The sequence below is a fragment of the Salmo salar genome, chromosome 06, assembly GCF_965601325.2.
Source record: "Salmo salar chromosome 06, fSalSal1, whole genome shotgun sequence".
NCBI lineage: Eukaryota > Metazoa > Chordata > Actinopteri > Salmoniformes > Salmonidae > Salmo > Salmo salar.
The window spans coordinates 23,036,137-23,055,655 of record NC_138296.1 but is presented as its reverse complement, the minus strand read 5'-3'; the positions used below and the strand labels follow the sequence as shown (position 1 = coordinate 23,055,655).

General features: G+C 42.2%; 1 protein-coding gene across 2 annotated transcripts; it reads left to right on the top strand.

The window, feature by feature from the left end:
• The first annotated feature begins 239 nt into the window (after positions 1-239).
• Positions 240-18,946, top strand: LOC106611499 (lipopolysaccharide-induced tumor necrosis factor-alpha factor homolog). 2 transcript variants are annotated; one of them, XM_045719911.1, is made up of 6 exons: positions 246-330; positions 9,003-9,035; positions 13,069-13,265; positions 14,687-14,755; positions 17,647-17,791; positions 17,987-18,946. In XM_045719911.1, exons 3-6 carry the CDS (start codon positions 13,085-13,087, stop codon positions 18,090-18,092), a joined length of 501 nt encoding a protein of 166 aa, XP_045575867.1. In that variant the 5' UTR covers positions 246-330; positions 9,003-9,035; positions 13,069-13,084; the 3' UTR covers positions 18,093-18,946. The 2 variants fall into 2 exon arrangements, with proteins under 2 accessions (XP_045575866.1, XP_045575867.1); XM_045719910.1 differs by lacking the exon at positions 9,003-9,035 and having other exon boundaries at positions 240-330.
• The last annotated feature ends 573 nt before the right edge of the window (positions 18,947-19,519 follow it).

The following is a 19,519-nucleotide window of genomic DNA, read 5'->3' as shown; positions in this document are numbered from 1 at the left end:
TTGTAATGGAACTCTTTCATTCCTTCAGCCTCCAGTGGTATTTCAACACTTTCCTTAGATTGCAACCGCTTGAACAGCATCATAAAACACAGGTTTTATGAGGTCCCAATGCTAACGTAAGGTAAGAGTTTCAACAGTTAAACAATTTCCTGTAATATCAGAAACTGTAGGAGGTCTTGGGAAAGCTTGCTTTTCCTCCTCCCTCTCATACACTCTCCTCCCACCACTTCTTCTTCGCTCTCAAGCCAAAGGTACCTCAGTCTTTCTTTTCTCCCAGGACCGGATAGTTCCAGGCCCTCAGCCCAGTCGATCAGACCAGGAATCCTTCAGGTATTTGGGCCAGGGATTAGAGATTCTCCCCTTAGGAGACCATGGACTGGGGGTGGGGGTGGGGGGGGAGAGATAAGGAGGAGAGGAGTATTATGCTCTGCAGTATGCGACGCCGTTCAGGTCACTGTCGTCTTGGTTATTTGACGCGTGAAATAGCCTTATTTGATTTATCAAATAGTGTTATTTGACATGTTCATTTTGACACACAAGACCTGAACGGCCTTTCATACTGTAGTAGAGGTTTGGGGTTAAGAGCTAGCCTAAAGCCTGGGATACAGACAGTCACTTGTAAATGTTTATCTACTAATTCATCTGGTATGGAGCCTACACATGTAGGATCATAATTTGATCACCCTCTTGCTGGAGAACATAAACGTTTGTAATTTCCACTTTGAAAAGTATCAACCCCTACAAAACGTCCATTAATTATAATCCACATAATAGTTCACATTTCCTGTTGCTGCAGGATATTTTTCCTGCTGTAGCAAACTGGCTCAAATTAAGATTCAACATCTGTATTATATCCTGTTTTCGACAGCAGTATTTGTGTTATAGGAGAGATTTATGTTGGTCTGTCCTCTGTTAAATAGTATTATTATGAGAAGAGAGGAGAAGCTGTTAAAATTACTCTGTTGAAAGGGAGTGTCTTTCTGTCATCTACAATTAGTCGTGAGGAAATCCTTGTTAGGGTGTGGCACTACTTGTGTACTTAAATTGTTGATGTGAGTTCATGAAATCATGATGAGATAGCACAGAGCTGGAGGAAATTGACTGGCCGTATTTACTCTGAGTAGGAGCCAACTCAGGGTAGAGTTCACAGGAGGTTGGTGGCACCTTAATTGGGGAGGATGGCTCGTGGTAATGGCTGGAGCGGAATGAGTGTAATGGTATAAAAAAAAAAGCCATTCCATTAACTCCGTTCCAGACATTATTATGAGCCGTCCTCCCGTCAGCAGCCTCCACTGGTAGAGTTTAAACACTGACACACAACCTCATACACACTGTATGTTTACTGTACAGACTCACAACTTAATATAGCTTGAATATACAGTTACAGTATGCAATTTCATACTATAGAAAAACAACCATACTAACAGCTTTACTGTACAATACAGATACACTACTTCAGAATGCAGATGTATTATTCACTACAAGAACAGATGCACTACTTCATCCATGTCCAAGTACACCATTTAGATCATGTGAAAGCTTTAGTAGGCTATCCAGAGGCTTTATCAAATCAATAAGAGGAGAGATAGAGGGACATAGGGAGGGAAACAGGGGGAGTCCACTGTCTCAAGGTAACGTTTACAACATTACTCCTTCTTAATGGGTTTATACAGCAGCCAGATAACATATAGCTAGCCTCAATTTCCAAGCTTACCTATAGCCGAGTGATGAACGAGACGTAGGAGTATTAACATATACAGTGGGGGAAAAAAATATTTGATCCCCTGCTGATTTTGTATGTTTGCCCACTTACAAAGAAATGATCAGTCTATCATTTTAATAGTAGGTTCATTTGAACAGTGAGAGACAGAATAACAACAAAAAAATCCAGAAAAACGTATGTCAAAAATGTTATAAAATGATTTGCATTTTAATGAGGGAAATAAGTATTTGACCCCTCTGCAAAACATGACTTAGTACTTGGTGGCAAAACCCTTGTTGGCAATCACAGAGGTCAGACGTTTCTTGTAGTTGGCCACCAGGTTTGCACACATCTCAGGAGGGATTTTGTCCCACTCCTCTTTGCAGATCTTCTCCAAGTCATTAAGGTTTCGAGGCTGATGTTTGGCAACTCGAACCTTCAGCTTCCTCCACAGATTTTCTATGGGATTAAGGTCTGGAGACTGGCTAGGCCACTCCAGGACCTTAATTCGCTTCTTCTTGAGCCACTCCTTTGTTGCCTTGGCCGTGTGTTTTGGGTCATTGTCATACTGGAATACCCATCCACGACCCATTTTCAATGCCCTGGCTGAGGGAAGGAGGTTCTCACCCAAGAGTTGACAGTACATGGCCTCGTCAAATGATGCGGTGAAGTTGTCCTGTCCCCTTAGCAGAAAAACACCGCAAAGCATAATGTTTCCACCTCCATGTTTGATGGTGGAGATGGTGTTCTTGGGGTCATAGGCAGCTTTCCTCCTCCTCCAAACACGGCGAGTTGAGTTGATGTCAAAGAGCTCCATTTTGGTCTCATCTGACCACAACACTTTCACCAGTTGTCCTCTGAGTCATTCAGATGTTCATTGGCAAACTTCAGACGGGCATGTATATGTATTCTTGAGCAGGGGGACCTTGTGGGCGCTGCAGGATTTCAGTCCTTCACGGCGTAGTGTGTTACCAATTGTTTTCTTGGTGACTATGGTCCCAGCTGCCTTGAGATCATTGACAAGATCCTCCCGTGTAGTTCTGGGCTGATTCCTCACCGTTCTCATGATCATTGCAAGTCCACGAGGTGAGATCTTGCATGGAGCCCCAGGCCGAGGGATATTGACAGTTCTTTTGTGTTTCTTCCATTTGCGAATAATCGCACCAAATGTTGTCACCTTCTCACCAAGCTGCTTGGCGATGGTCTTGTAGCCCATTCCAGCCTTGTGTAGGTCTACAATCTTGTCCCTGACATCCTTGGAGAGCTCTCTGGTCTTGGCCATGGTGGAGAGTTTGGAATCTGATTGATTGATTGCTTTTGTGGACAGGTGTCTTTTATACAGGTAACAAACTGAGATTAGGAGCACTCCCTTTAAGAGTGTGCTCCTAATCTCAGCTCGTTACCTGTATAAAAGACACCTGGGAGCCAGAAGTCAAATACTTATTTCCCTCATTAAAATGCAAATCAATTCATAAAATTTTAACATGCTTTTTTCTGGATTTTTTGTTGTTATTCTGTCTCTCACTGTTCAAATAAACCTACCATTAAAATTATAGACTGGTCCTTTCTTTGTCAGTGGGCAAACGTACAAAATCAGCAGGGGATCAAAAACTTTTTCCCCCCACTGTAGCAGGGTTTCTTTTATCCTGGTTCTGGGGACCAACAGAGGTGCACATATTTGTTCTTGCCCATCACTAACACCACCTAATTCAGCCAGTAAAATGCTTGATGTTAAGTTGATTTGTTTAAACAGGTGGGTTAGTAATGGCCTTATAGTAGTACAGAGTAGTACAGACTAATGAGCAGTGGCGGTTCTAGCTTGTATGGCTCCCTGGGCGAACCCCACCTTCAGGGTAGCCAATGTGCGGGGGTACCGGTTAGTCGGGCTAATTAAAGTAGTATGTACATGAATGTATAGTTTAGGTGACTATGCATATATGATAAAAAGAGAGTAGCAGGGGGTTGGGGGAACACAATGCAAATAGTCCGGGTAGCCATTTGATTACCTGTTCAGGAGTCTTATGGCTTGGGGGTAAAAGCTGTTGAGAAGCCTTTTGGTCCCAGACTGGCGCTCCGGTACCGCTTGCCATGCGGTAGTAGAGAGAACAGTCTATGACTGGGGTGGCTGGGGTCTTTGACAATTTTTAGGGCCTTCCTCTGACACCGCCTGGTGTAGAGGTCATGGATGGCAGGCAGCTTAGCCCTAGTGATGTACTGGGCCGTACGCACTAGTTGCCGTACCAGGCAGTGATGCTACCAGTCAGGATGCTCTCGATGTTGCAGCTGTAGAACCTTTTGAGGATCTGAGGACCCATGCCAAATCTTTTGAGTTTCCTGAGGGGGAATATGGTTTGTCGTGCCCTCTTCACGGCTGTCTTGGTGTGTTTGGACCATTCTAATTTGTTGGTGATGTGGACACTAAGGAACATGAAGCTCTCAACCTGCTCCACTACAGCCCCGTCGATGAGAATGGGGGCATGCTCGGTCCTCCTTTTCCTGTAGTCCATAATCATCTCCTTAGTTTTGGTTACGTTGAGGGATAGGTTGTTATTCTGGCACCACCTGGCCAGGTCTCTGACCACCTCCCTATAGGCTGTCTCATCATTGTCGGTGATCAGGCCTACCGCTGTTGTGTCGTCTGCAAACTTAATGATGGTGTTGGAGTCGTACCTGGCCACGCAGTCGTGGGTGAACAGGGAGTACAAGACGGGACTGACCACGCACCCCTGAGGGGCTCCAGTGTTGACCCTCATCACCTGGGGGCGGCCCGTCAGGAAGTCCAGGATCCAGTTGCAGAGGGAGGTGTTTAGTCCCCGGATCCTTAGCTTAGGGATGAGCTTTGAGGGTACTATGGTGTTGAACACTGTGCTGTAGTCAATGAATAGCATTCTCACATAGGTGTTCCTTTTGTCCAGGTGGGAAAGGGCAGTGTGAAGTGCAATAGAGATTGCATCATCTGTGGATCTGTTGGGTGGTATGCAAATTGGAGTGGGTCTATGGTTTCTGGGATGATGGTGTTGATGTGAGCAATTACCAGCCTTTCAATGCACTTCATGGCTACGGACATGAATGCTACGGGTCTGAAGTCATTTAGGCAAGTTGCCAAAGTGTTCATGGGCACAGGGACTATGGTGGTCTCCTTGAAACATGTTGGTATTACAGATTCAATCAGGGACATGTTGAAAATGTCAGTGAAGACACCTGCCAGTTGGTCAGCACATGCTCGGAGTACACGTCCTGGTAATCAGTTTGGCTCCGCGGCCTTGTGAATGTTGACCTGCTTAAAGGTCTTACTCACGTCGGCTACTGAGAGCGTGATCACACAGTCGTCCGGAACAGCTCTCATGCATTTCACAGTGTTGCTTGCCTCGAAGCGAGCGTAGAAGTGATTCAGCTCATCTGGTAGGCTCATGTCACTGTGCAGCTCGCAGCTGTGCTTCCCTTTGTAGTCTGTAATAGTTTGCAAGCCCTGCCACATAAGATGAGCATCGGAGCCAGTGTAGTATGATTCAATATTAGCCCTGTATTGGCACTTTGCCTGTTTGATGGTTCATCTGAGGGCAAGGCAGGATTTCTTTTACGCTTTTTGTTAGTGCCCCGCTCCTTGATAGCGCCAGCTCTACCCTTTCGCTCAGTGCGGATGTTGCCTGTAATCCATGGCTTCTGGTTGGGGTATGTACGTACGGTCACTGTGGGGATGACGTCCTCGATGCACTTATTGATAAACCCAGTGACTGATGTGGTGTACTCCTCAATGCCATTGGAAGAATCCCAGAACTTGTTCCAGTCTGTGATAGGAAAACAGTCCTATCATCTGACCACTTTTTATAGACCAAGTCACTGGTGCTTCCTGCTTGATTTTAGCTTGTAAGCAGGAATCGGGAGGATAGATTTGTGGTCAGATTTACCAAATGGAGGGCGAGGGAGAGCTTTGTACGTGTCTCTGTGTGTGGAGTACATGTGATCTAGAGTTATTTTCCCTCTGGTTGTGCATTTAACATGTTGATAGAAATGAGGTAAAACTGATTTAAGTTTGCCTGCATTAAAGTCCCCGGCCACCAGGAGTGCCGCCTCTGGGTGAGCGGTTTCCTGTTTGCTTATTTCTTTATACAGTTGACTGAGTGCGGTCTTAGTGCCGGCATCTGTCGGTGGTGGTAAATAAACAGCCACGAAAACTATAGATGAAAACTCTCTTGGCAAATAGTGTCTTACCGGAGTGTGCTATTCTATCTAGCCGGTGCAATGTATATCCCACTAGCTAAATATCCATGTCATCATTCAGCCACGATTCCATGAATCATAAGATGATACAGTTTTTGCTGTCCCGTAGGTAGGATATTCATGATCGTATCTCGTCTAATTTATTGTCCAATGATTGTATGTTGGCAAGTAATATTGACGGTAACGGAAGCTTTCCCACTCGCCTTCTGCGGATCCTTACGAGGCACCCTGCTCTGTGTCCTCTGTACCTGCATCTCTTTCTCTTGCCAATAACGGGGATGTTGACCTTGTCGGGTGTTCGAAGTATGTCCTCTGCGTCCTGCTTGTTGAAGAAAAAAAATCTTTGTCTAATCCGAGGTGAATGATTGCTGTCCTGATATCCAGAAGCTCTTTTCTGCCGTAAGATACGGTGGCAGAACATTATGTACAAAATAAGTTACAAATAACGCAAAAAAAACACATAATAGCACAATTAATTAGGTGCCTGTAAAACTGCTGGCGTTTCTTCCGGCGCCATTTTTCTAGATGAGGGACAATGGTCGCTACTGTTTCTCTCCATGCTTGAGTTGAGGTTAAGTCTCTTCTGGGACCCCCTTAACAACCACAATATGTTATTGTCTGAAGTGTTTCATTGGTTAGACCAGATAATAGGGATCCAGCTCAAATTTCAGTTCCACAATTCAAGAACCACAGTCTAGAAAAGTACAAGATAAGTTATTGTGAGAACTTGTTCTCAACTTGCCTACCTGGTTAAATAAAGGTGAAATCTTTTTTTTTTTAAATAAAACAATTGTGAAATCTGTGACATTTAACACCACTCAACAACACCATAAGACTGTTAGTCCACTGAGCTAAAGCCTGGGCTTCAAAGACAGATGGTCATAGGATAGTCACACACTGTTGAGAGATGAGGAAAAACATCATAGTTTTCCACTTCCTCCTTAGTATTCTACAGCAATTGACCCCATTGTTTCACATTCACTTTTTCTTTTAAGAAAAAGTATAGCATAAGAGTTGTGTAGGAGTAGCTATAGGTAAACAAACACATGCTTTTTGTGAGAAGTTGTCATGGCAACCAGCGGGAAGTGTGGTAGGAAGAAAAAGGAGATGGAAATAAGTAGGGTAGGTATAGAAACTCTGACCAGGTGCTTAATATAACATAATACAACATAATAATATAATGCAACACAACAACATTGGCTGTAGTGACCATAACATTGTGGCAATAACAAGGAAAGCCAAAGTGCCAGAGGTTGGGCCTAAAGTAAGTTCTAAAAGATCATACAAAATATTTTCTCAGGATTCTTTTGTTGAAGATGTAAAACATTTATGGTGATCTGATGTGTATGGGGAAGTGAATCCAGATGCAGAACTGGAAGTATTTGTATAATGATTTATGCAAATTGTCGATGTGCCCTGTGGCTCAGTTGGTAGAGCATGGTGTTTGCTGGGTTGTGTGTTTGTTTTCCATGGGGGAGCAGTACTGAATAATTTTTTTATGAAATGTATGCATTCACTACTGTAAGTCGCTCTGGATAAGAGTGTCTGCTAAAACGTAAATGTAAATCAACTGTGAGAACTGTAGAGCCCCCTGAATTGATGATGCATTGAAAAATTGTATGGTTCAAAGACGTGATGCAAAAGAGCTGCTCAGGTTATTGGTTGACATACTGTCAATTGAGAAATGTTGTGACTAAACTTAACAAAAATAATAAATTATATTACCAAACCAAGATAAATGACATAAAAAACAATGGAAAAATACTTTGAAGTACCTAAAATGATATCATGGGCAGAAAACCCAATTAATCTCCATTGTTCATTGAAGTTGATGGGTCATTTACAACAAAACCTTTAGGTGTTGTCAATCATTTCAATGACTATCTAACTAGTAAAGTGGAAAAACTCAGAAGGGAAATGACAACACTGAACAGGGAACCGTCATATTTTTGTATAAAATATCTAATAATGAAATAGGAGGGTTATTGTTTTGAATTTGGTCAAGTTAGTGTGGGAGAGGTGGAAAAACTTTTGTTATCCATCAATAATGATAGGCCACCGGGTATAGACAATCTTGATGGGAAACTATTGAGAATGGTAGCACACTGTATTGTCACCACTATTTGCTATATCTTTAACCAAAGCTTAAAGAAGTGCGTGTCAACAGGTGTGGAAGGAAGCTACATGAATTCCATTTCCTAAAAATAGTAAAACACCCTTTGCTGGCTCTAACAGCCGCCCAATCAGTTTGCTGCCAGTTCTTAGTAAACTGATGGAGAGAATTGTGTTTAACCAAATACAATGCTGTTTTTCAGTTAACTACTGATTTTCAGCATGTCTATAGAGAAGGGCACTCAACTTGTACTGCACTGACTCAGGGGACAGATGATTGGTTAAAATAAATTGATAATAATATAATAGTTGGAGCTGAATTGTTAGATTTCAGTGCAGCTTATCATTTTATTGATCATAAGTTGGTATTGAAGAAACTCACTTGCTATGGCTTTACATCACCTGCCATCACATTGTTGGAGAGTTATTTATCCAATAGAACCCAGGGAGTGTTTTTCAATGGAAACTTCACTAACATCAGACATGTACAATGTGGTGTCCCTCAGGGCAGTTGCCTTGGGCCATTACTCTTCTCTATTTTTACTAATGAATTGCCACTGGTTTTACACAAAGCTAGAATGACTGTATGTGGATGATTACACACTCTATATGTCAGCACCCAAAGCCAGGGAGCTCACTGAAATTCTAAATAAGGAGTTACAGTCAATATCAGAATGAGTGATTAATAATAAACTGTACTAGTTGTTAAGGCTCTGGTCTTGTCTCATCTTGATTACTGTCCGGTAATATGGTCAAGTTCAGAAAAGAAAGACCTAGCAAAGCTGTAGCTGGCTCAAAACATAACAGCACGCCTTGCCCTTAACTGCACACATATAACTAACATCAACAACATGCATTCCAGTCTTTCCTGGTTAAGGGGTGGATGAGAGATGAACTGCTTCTTAGCTTTTATTTGATGACTTTATTATTTTTCATTCCTTAAATTAATAATCTAATCTCTGCTCAGGCAGTAGCAGTCAGCCAGCGAGGCCATCTAAAGGTATGTGGTCCCCATCCAGTACTGTCTTTACTAATACTATTTAGCTACCCTGCCTAAGTAAAGTGCCTTCGGAAAGTATTCAGACCCCTTTACTTTTTCCACATTTTGTTACGTTACAGCCTTTTTCTAAAATTGATAAAATAGTTTTTTTCTCATCAATCTACACGTAATACTCCATCATGACAAAGCAAAAACATTTTTTTTTTAAATGTTTGATAATTTATTAAAAATGGAAAACTGAAATATCACATTTACATAAGTATTCAGACCCTCTACTCAGTACTTTGTTGAATAACCTTTGGCAGCGATTACAGCATTGAGACTTCTTGGGGATCACGCTACAAGCTTGGCACACCTGTATTTGGGGAGTTTCTCCCATTTTTCTCTGCAGATCCTCTCAACCTCTGTCAGGTTGGATGGGGAGCGTTGCTGCACAGCTACTTTCAGGTCTCTCCAGAGATGTTCGATCGGGTTCAAGTCCGGGCTCTTGCTGGGCCACTCAAGGACATTCAGAGACTTGTCCACGGGAGACCAGTACGGGTGGAAAAAAAATGTATGAAATGTATGCATTCACTACTGTAAGTCGCTCTGGATAAGAGCGTCTGCTAAATGACTAAAATGTAAAATGTAAAATGTAAGCCACTCCTGCATTGTCTTGGCTGTGTGCTTTGGGTCATTGTCCTGTTGGAAGGTGAACCTTTGCCCCAGTCTGAGTTCTTGAGCACTCTGCAGCAGGTTTTCATTAAGGATCTCTCTGTACTTTTCTCTGTTAATCTTTCCTTCAATCCTGACTAGTCTCCCAGTCCCTGCAGCTGAAAGACATCCCCACAGCATGATGCTGCCACCACCATGCTTCACCGTACGGATGGTGCCAGGTTTCCTCCAGACGTGACGCTTGGCATTCAGGCCAAAGAGTTGGTTTCATCAGACCAGAGAATCTTGTTTCTCATGGTCTGATAGTCTTTAGGTGCCTTTTGAAAAACCCAAAGTTGGCTGTCATGTGCCTTTTGTTGAGGAGGGGCCTCCGTCTGGAAACTATACTATAAAGGCCAGATTGGTGGAGTGCTGCAGAGATGGTTGTCCTTCTGGAAGTTTCTCCCATCTCCACAGAGAAACTCTGGAGCTCTGTCAGAGTGACCATCGGGTTCTTTGTCACCTCCCTGACCAAGGCCCTTCTCCCTCGATTGCTCAGTTTCTGGGTGGCCAGTTCTAGGAGGTGTCTTGGTGGTTCCAAACTTCTTCCATTTAAGAATGATGGAGGCCACTGTGTTCTTGGGGACCTTCAATGCTGCAGAACATTTTTGGTACCCTTCCACAGATCTGTGCCTCGACAAGGCATGAATTCCTTCGAATTTATGGCTTGGTTTTTGCTCTGACATGCAATATCAACTGTGGGACCTTATATAGACAGGTGTGTGCCTTTCTAAATCACGTCCAATCGATTGAATTTACCACGGGTGGACTCTAATCAAGTTGTAGAAACATCTCAAGAAGGATCAATGGAAACAGGATGCACCTGAGTTCAATTTCCAGTATCATTGCAAAGGGTCTGAATACCTATGTAAATAAGTTATTTCAGTTTTTTATTTTTAATAAATGTGCAAACATAAAAAAAACTGTTTTCGCTTTGTCATTAGGGGGTTTGTGCGTAGATTGCTGAGGAATAAGACTGTAAAGTAACAAAATGTTGAAAAAGTCAAGGGGTTTGAATAGTTTCAGAAGGCAATATATGCTGCAGAGCTGTCTGACTTCAATCATTTTACTCGTTTGTCAAAGTAGATAAGGTATACTTTTTTTCACAAACTGTCTCTGTCGTTGTGTTGTGTACATTCCTCATTGATGTGGTTTGTTTGCATCGAACCTAACTTAGCAGGCTTAAAAGTGTATCCGTCCAGAGATCTGTATACAATGACGATGCCCTAACAATGAGAGTATTTTTCCCAAAGGCAGTAAGACAGGTGAAAAGTTTAGCTCCCATATAAGTCCATAGAAATGCACTTGGCTTATTCTGGACAGATTTTGGAGAGAGTGAAACCTCTTGCTTCGTCTCTTCCTCTCTGATCTGTCGCAATGGATTATGATCATTGCAGTTAATTACCACATTTCTGAACTGAATTACTTTGAATATTTGCTTAATAAAAACTCCCTTCAGCCCAGCATCCCACATGGTTCTTAACTTGATTTCTTCTGATTTCAGCGGTCATTACTACTATCATCCTTTCTGAACTTTGCGAGGCATGTCACTTCACCCATCTTCGCATAGCCCACCATATGCACTGTTTCTTAATAACCACAACTGGATGGATCCAGAAATAATTACTGTGGGAATAAATATCACTGAATGACAAAAATATTTGAATATAAGTAGGCTAATGCAATTGAAAGCATCAAATTGTTGCTTCCTGAAACTCCCAAAGTCATCCAATTGTTATAATACATTTTATTGAAGCAATGGCCTACTGCGTGTGGTCAACAACTTCAGTGCTGTTTCGGGCTGCTTTGAGACAAGAGTGGGGACTGGTCTTAATAATTCAATTAATGTCCGATTTTTTTCTTTCCACTTAGTCTCCGTTTGGAAATTGGTTATAGGCTACAGTTAGGAAATGTTAGCTACGTTGAGGTGAGTGCTGCTCATGATCATCTTGTCAAGTTGGCTCATTTATTGCCCTTGATCTGAACATTTTGCCAACATGCTAATGTAGCTTAACAAATAGATTATTTTGCTCTTCAGTCGCTTAGTAGCCTAGGCCTACTACTGACAAAAACCTGTGACTTGTCTTAATCAATGTGATTTTGTTTCACTGAATCTCTGTGTGTATATTTGGTTAATTCTCTGGCTGGGCAAATAAGTGGAGGTGGTATAGCTTATCTATTAGTTTTCTCATCTATCTGCTCTTTAATTACTTGTTACTTTTATTTCTTATTCTTAACCGTATTTTTTTTAAACTGCATTGTTGGTTAGGGGCTCGTAAGTAAGCATTTCACTGTAAGGTCTACACCTGTTGTATTCGGTGTGACTAATGTGACTAATACAATGTTATTTGATTTGATTTGATTATCACTGATCAGAACCATTTAGCATGCAGTAATGTAGCCTAAATCAAGTGCATTATTTTGCTCGATCACGTATAGACAACTCCAAAAACCTGCAGAGGTTGAAAAAGAGATGAAACGTGGATATATGACAGCGGTTCCACACTTTCCCGTGATGCAAGCTGTTTGGGAAAAATATTATTTGTATTTTATTCTGTTAAAGTCCATTATATCCTTAGCCTACCTTAACATATATATTTGTTGACAACAAACAAAATAGCTATTGATTTTATGTAGCCTATACGCTCAAAATATGCTATTTTGTTCTTTTGAAAATTCATTTTAGTCTTATAATGTTTCATAGGACTTCTTAAAAACATTGCCAGATTTATTTAGATTTCTTTTACCCCTTTTCAATTGGTAGTTACAGTCTTGTCTCATTGCTGCAACTCTCGTACAGACTCGGGAGAGGCGAAGGTCGAGAGCCGTGCGTCCTCCGAAACACAACCCAACCAAGCCGCACTACTTCTTGACACAATGCCCACTTAATTCGGAAGCCAGACGCACCAATGTGTCGGAGGGAACACCATACACCTGGCAACCATGTCAGCGTGCACTGCGCCCGGCCCACCACAGGTGTCGCTAGAGCTCAATGGGACAAGGACATCCCTGCCAGCCAAACCCTCCCCTAACCCGGACAATGCTGGGCCAATTGTGCGCCACCCCATGGGTCTCCCGGTCTCGGCCGGCTGCGACAGAGCCTGGACTCGAACCCAGAATCTATAGTGGCACTGCTAGCACTGCGATGCAGTGCCTTGGACCACTACGCTTTTTTTACAGGCAACATACCATAAAGTATTTCTGTAGGGTATCAGTGTGTCAGTGTTTTTTTACTATTCATGTTTTTGTTTTATTGTGGACCCCAGGGAGAGTAACTGATGCTTCTGCAAAATCTAATGGGAATACAAATAAATAAACACAACTCTCTACCTGATTGCAGGTAGAGATCAGTCGAGATGGAGAAAGGTTATCTCGGGGATGGTCCTTCCGCCCCTTACCCAGGACCTCCCATGAACTATGGGGGGATAGCCACGGGCCAGGGCCCCCAGCCAGGCTTGTACCCCCAGCCCCCAGGGGGATACCCTGCCTCCCCTGGTCCTCCACAACCAGGGTTCCAGCCTGGTCCCTACCAGGGAGGTGAGTGTCTACTAGTTCATATTGTACTTCAGAAGGCTGGAATTACTGCATATTGTGCATGTGAGAACCAAGCATTTTCGCAAATGAGTTTTTGCAACAAAAAATACCTCTAGCTTAGAATGTTGGTTTTTATATATTTCTTTCTTCTGCATAATCAACTACATCTTAGAGATGACAGGACACACAACAAACACTATTAAAAGACACATTCGGGTCTATGGAGATTAATTGAAAGTTCTCTGCCCCTTGTGGCAACTACTGTAGATATGATACAATCAGCCCAAGCCAAGTAAGAACACACAACAACAAACAGCTTGATTGGCGGTTTTCTGTATGTCTGTTTCTCCTGCTCTTTGGCTACACTGGTGGAGAATGGAGACAATGGAAAGTATCCTATTCCTTCAGTTCTCCCAAACCATTCAAGCACATATAAAGTATAAACATACTGTTTAAAAAGATATCTTCAGTGTTCTTCCCCCTCCTTTGAATTATATTGATTGTGTTTTGGATTACAGCACAGCAAACACTTACCTCCTTCAAGTACTATTTTGCAACACCACTTTGGAAACACTCCCCTTCAATGTCAATAATGTGTGGTGCCAGATTTGTGTGGAAAAACACTCAAACACCTACGTACACAATAAACCTTGACCATTATATGTAACTATGCACATTCTAGTAATTTATCACAGTACATGCTCTTAACCAGACATATGTAAACAAGCTCATATCAAGGGAAGAACAATCATACAGTCAATGGTGGAAATGGGGTGGAACCCATTGGAACTGGAAATGGGGTGGAACCCATTGGAACTGGTAATGGGGTGGAACCCATTGGAACTGGTAATGGGGTGGAACCCATTGGAACTGGAAATGGGGTGGAACCCATTGGAACTGGAAATGGGGTGGAACCCATTGGAACTGGTAATGGGGTGGAACCCATTGGAACTGGAAATGGGGTGGAACCCATTGGAACTGGTAATGGGGTGGAACCCATTGGAACTGGTAATGGGGTGGAACCCATTGGAACTGGAAATGAATTTCACTGGGAGTGAATTTTGTTGATGATATGGTGCAACTATCTGAATCAGTTTGCCCCCAGACCCCCCTTTGTGGGTTAACCCAGTTAAAATGATAGTTCAGCTATGTTACATATTTAGACAATTATTTTTCTTACCTTGAAAGGAGTCTGAGCAAGTAACCTTCAACAAAATACTGCTTTCGAGGTAAGAAAACAATATCTAAATAAAGGCAAACCACTATGTAAAACTGTAAAACTCCCTTTAATGTAAAACTCCCTTTAATCAAGTCCATTTCCACCACTAGATACAATCTTATTCCACAGTACGTGGTGGTATAATAACAACATGTTAATTGCATTGTGACCACATTGTGATTGGGATCTTACTCTCCTATTCAAGGTCCCCAAGCAGGTGTGTACCCACCTCCACCACAGTACACCTCTGGACCAGGTGGACCGGTGCCAGTCGGTGAGTTGATACTTCCACTTCCACCACACGCACACAGTGTTGTACAGCACAAAATTCAGTCACATTAAAAATCCTATTTTCCCTAACCTTAACCCTAACCCTAACTCTAACTCTAACTCTAACCCCTACCTTAACCCTAACCTTAACCCCAAAACCTAACCTTAACCCTAAACATAACCCTAGCTCTTAACCCTGACCCTAAAACTAACCCTAGCTCCTAGCTCCTAACCCTAAACACTAATTCTAACATTAACCCTAAACTCCCTAGAAATAGCATTTGACCTTGTGGGGACTAACAAAATGTCCCCAGTTGGTCACATTTTGGTTTGTTTACTATACTTGTGGGGACTACACACACACACACGCACGCACACACACATAATCAAAGGTTAATTGGGGTCAATGTGAGCTAAATAAGGAACTTACTCGAAGAGTAACCCAAATGCATGACATGACATGTTTCAACACAACTTGTGACCTCAACTTGTGACCTGAGTAGAATTATTGCCCCGGAATTGACCCAAACTGCCCCCTCCAACACTAGCTGTACATAGTTCAGACTGAAACAGTATCGTTTTGTCCGGTTGCCCGACACAGCGCATTCATATGAAAATGTGAACATATTCAGTCTCTCTGTGTGAGCAGTCTGAGCAGTGCCTGCTTGTACAGGAAGGTCCTGGACAGGAGAGGTGGGCGGGAACAGGAATTCATGGAAAGAATTGAACATGATTTTCCAGAATGAGAAAGGAAAGGGAAATACTGAAAAAAAACTCACAGAATATCTATGAACTGTATCCAAAGCTGCTCTGAAAAACCAGGGGATATGAAGTTACATAATGTCTCAGTCAGAGCTGCTCTGGGAAACCAGGGGATTTGAAGTTACATAATGTCTCAGTCAGAGCTACTCCAGGAAACCAGGGGATTTGAAGTTACATAATGTCTCAGTCAGAGCTACTCCAGGAAACCAGGGGATTTGAAGTTACATAATGTCTCAGTCAGAGCTACTCCAGAAAACCAGGGGATTTGAAGTTACATAATGTCTCAGTCAGAGCTACTCTGAGAAACCAGGGGATTTGAAGTTACATAATGTCTCAGTCAGAGCTACTCCAGGAAACCAGGGGATTTGAAGTTACATAATGTCTCAGTCAGAGCTACTCCAGGAAACCAGGGGATTTGAAGTTACATAATGTCTCAGTCAGAGCTACTCCAGGAAACCAGGGGATTTGAAGTTACATAATGTCTCAGTCAGAGCTACTCCAGGAAACCAGGGGATTTGAAGTTACATAATGTCTCAGTCAGAGCTACTCCAGGAAACCAGGGGATTTGAAGTTACATAATGTCTCAGTCAGAGCTACTCCAGGAAACCAGGGGATTTGAAGTTACATAATGTCTCAGTCAGAGCTACTCCAGGAAACCAGGGGATTTGAAGTTACATAATGTCTCAGTCAGAGCTACTCCAGGAAACCAGGGGATATGAAGTTACATAATGCAAAGTTCAGAAAGCAAAATCTGTGCATAAGATAACCAGTTAATGTTTCCATCCATGTTATGGATGAGGCTTTTCCTCTCTGGTTGTATCCCAAATGGAACCCTATTCCCTTTATAGTGGGCCAATGGGTCCTGGTCAAAACTAGTACACTATATAGGGTACAGAGTGCCATTTGAGCGCAGGTGTACTCAGCAGACCACCAGGTGTCAGCATTGACTTTCACATATTTATTTCTGTCTTTCTAGATAAAGGAAATTAAGTTGTATTCATGATCCACTAAGTAGTTCCTTTTACATTACACTCTTCAATTACGCTACAATCCGTGTCACATCTGTGCCCCCTTCAAAGTTGTAAAGAAGGATGGATGGAAAGTGAGAGATAGACAAATGACATGGGAAGAGGCAAGAAAAGAAAGATGGACAGAAGAAGAAAAACATAAAAGATTGGGAAATGTTAGGAAAAATAATAAGGAAAAAAATGGAACTTGGTGGGGAACTTGGTTACCTTGACTCTCCTCAGTGACCTATGTAATAATGTCTCCTAACAATGTCTCTCTCTCTCCTCAGTGAACCATGTAATAATGTCTCCTAACATTGTCTCTCTGTCACGACTTCCGCCGAAGTCGGTCCCTCTCCTTGTTCGGGCGACGTTCGGAGGTCGACGTCACCGGCTTTCTAGCCACCGCCGATCCACTTTTCATTTTCCATTTGTTCTGTCTTTGTCTTATCACACCTGGCTTCACTCACCAATCACTTGTTTAGTATTTAACCCTCTGTTCTCCATGTTGTATTTGTGAGTGATTGTTATTTGTTACGTGGATTATTTGTCAGGCGTTGCACTTTTGTTTTAGACTGTGTTTTTGACACTTGTATGTGTTATGTGCTGTATTTTGGTAACCGGTATTAAAGTCTCTTCTCAGTGACCTATGTAATTATGTCTCCTAACATTGTCTCTCTCTCTCCTCAGTGACCATGTAATAATGTCTCCTAACCTTGTCTCTCTTTCTCTCTCTCTCTCCTCAGTGACCCATTTAATAATGTCTCCTAACCTTGTGTCTCTCTCTTTCTCCTCAGTGACCCATGTAATAATGTATCCTAACCTTGTCTCTCTCCTCAGTGACCCATGTAATAATGTATCCTAACCTTGTCTCTCTCCTCAGTGACCCATGTAATAATGTATCCTAACCTTGTCTCTCTCCTCAGTGACCCATGTAATAATGTATCCTAACCTTGTCTCTCTCCTCAGTAACAAATGCAATAATGTCTCCTAACCTTGTGTCTCTCTCTCTTTCTCCTCAGTGACAAATGCAATAATGTCTCCTAACCTTGTGTGTCTCTCTCTTTCTCCTCAGTGACCCATGTAATAATGTCTCTTAAACTTGTGTGTCTCTCTCTCTCCTTAGTGACCCAGGTAATAATGACTCCTAGCCTGATGGAGGTCGGAGGTTCGACCATGTGTCCCCACTGCCAGCAGCACGTGGTCACCAAGACAGAGACCAACCCTGGTCTGCTCACCTGGCTCATCTGTGGTGGCCTCTTCATTGTTGGGTGAGAGAAATCACTCTGTAATGCTATGCTGTAGTGTAGCTGTGTATATGACCGACTGGGGTAGGAAACCCGGGTGCACCACACAACAGTGATAGCCCTCTCAACTAAAGCCTATAGGCATACCTTTAATTAGTGCATTATGGAATAGGGTACCATTTTGGACGGAGACAATTAATTCCACTGTTTACCCTCTAGGTGCTGGCCATGCTGCGCCATCCCGTTCTGTGTAGACTCATGTAAAGACGTGAATCACAGCTGTCCCAACTGCAACAAAATCATCTACGTCTACAAACGGATTTGATATTAATTTGACCTGACATCACTGTACTAACTTTATCTGAAGGACTAGGACATGGCATTTGAATCAAATCAGCATTTCTGTAAATGTATGAGGTTCGCATTCACTAGGGCATGTGATGTTGGAAAATGTTTTACAACTAAGAATCAAAAACAAATATTTCTTATTGGACAAGTCCAGGTAGTCCCTCCCTTTTTCAGTCCATTTTCTTCCATTTGGTGCCTAATGAATACAACCCAGGGGTAGCCAAAAGGGTTATGTCTATCCTGTATAGTCCCTGAGCAGGTGGTGAGCTTTCCTCAGCTCCACAAAATACTACATAATATATGCCATTTAGCAGATGCTTTTATCCATTTTTGTATGGGTTGCCCTAGCAGAAATTCAAACCCACAAGTGCCAAGCTCTATTAGGTTCCTGGCCAGACTTGACCCTTGTAGTGACTACCAAAGAGAATCCTGATACCAAAGACTGGTAGTAGCTGCGCTATAGCTGTTTCACAGTAGTTCTGTACTCGTCTGAAGTCCATGGAAGTAAAGGAACTTCTAAACCACTCTACTTCTTATTGTAATATTGTTATATTGAGATGTATCTATCACCATCATACATCTTATTGTAATATTGAGATGTATCTATCACCATCATACTTCCTATTGTAATATTGTTATATTGTGATGTTTTTGTTATTACACTCTTGCAGTCGTTCCCTCACCGATCTCGTTCTCTTTTTTCCTCTGAACGTTCTACTACTCATTTGTCATAAAGGACCATTGTCAATAATTACAATGGATCTTATGGTTGTCTTTTCACATCCTGCCCAGTTGCTCTGTAAAGCTCTGATTAAAGTTGTCTGTATTGAAGAGATGACTCAGCATTTGTTATTATGAACAGATAGGAAGCCTGAGCAGACTGCCAACAGTTCTTTGTCATCCATAAACTGTGACTACTTCAAACCTCACTGGTTTCACAGCTACAGTGTTATAACTTTATCTCACCAGGGTTGCGTCCCAATTATCTCTCCTTTCTTCCAAAGTGTGTACTTGTTCACTTCTACTTCATGGATTTGAAAGGAAATGACTTGTACATGGAAACTCTCTCTAGCCCATGGACACAACAGGAAGAAGGTGTGATTATTGGAACGCACCAATTCCTGTAAAACTCATTGTATAAATTTCCTGCAACAGTCCATCAACTTTCTGTAACTAACATTTAATCTTTCCAGACCAGTAGCACAATTCAGAAATGGTCCCTGTTGGGCAAGATAGAGGAAGTGGAGAAGCATTAAACTGAGACACAGTTGACTCCTGATAGAATAAGTGCTCTTCACGAGTTTAAGTGAGTTTTCAAGTTTACATTCAATGACATACTTGATAATTGCTCCTGATAACTGAATGCTCCAGTTTAGTGCACACTCTCATGAAAGACAATTGTTC

Coding starts and splice junctions, on each gene's coding strand:
- LOC106611499 (XM_045719910.1), top strand. CDS start 13,085: ATGGAGAAAGGTTATCTCGGGGATGGTCCTTCCGCCCCTTACCCAGGA. Junction 14,756..17,646: donor AGGTGGACCGGTGCCAGTCG/GTGAGTTGATAC, acceptor CTCTCTCCTTAG/TGACCCAGGTAATAATGACT. Junction 17,792..17,986: donor GGTGGCCTCTTCATTGTTGG/GTGAGAGAAATC, acceptor TTTACCCTCTAG/GTGCTGGCCATGCTGCGCCA.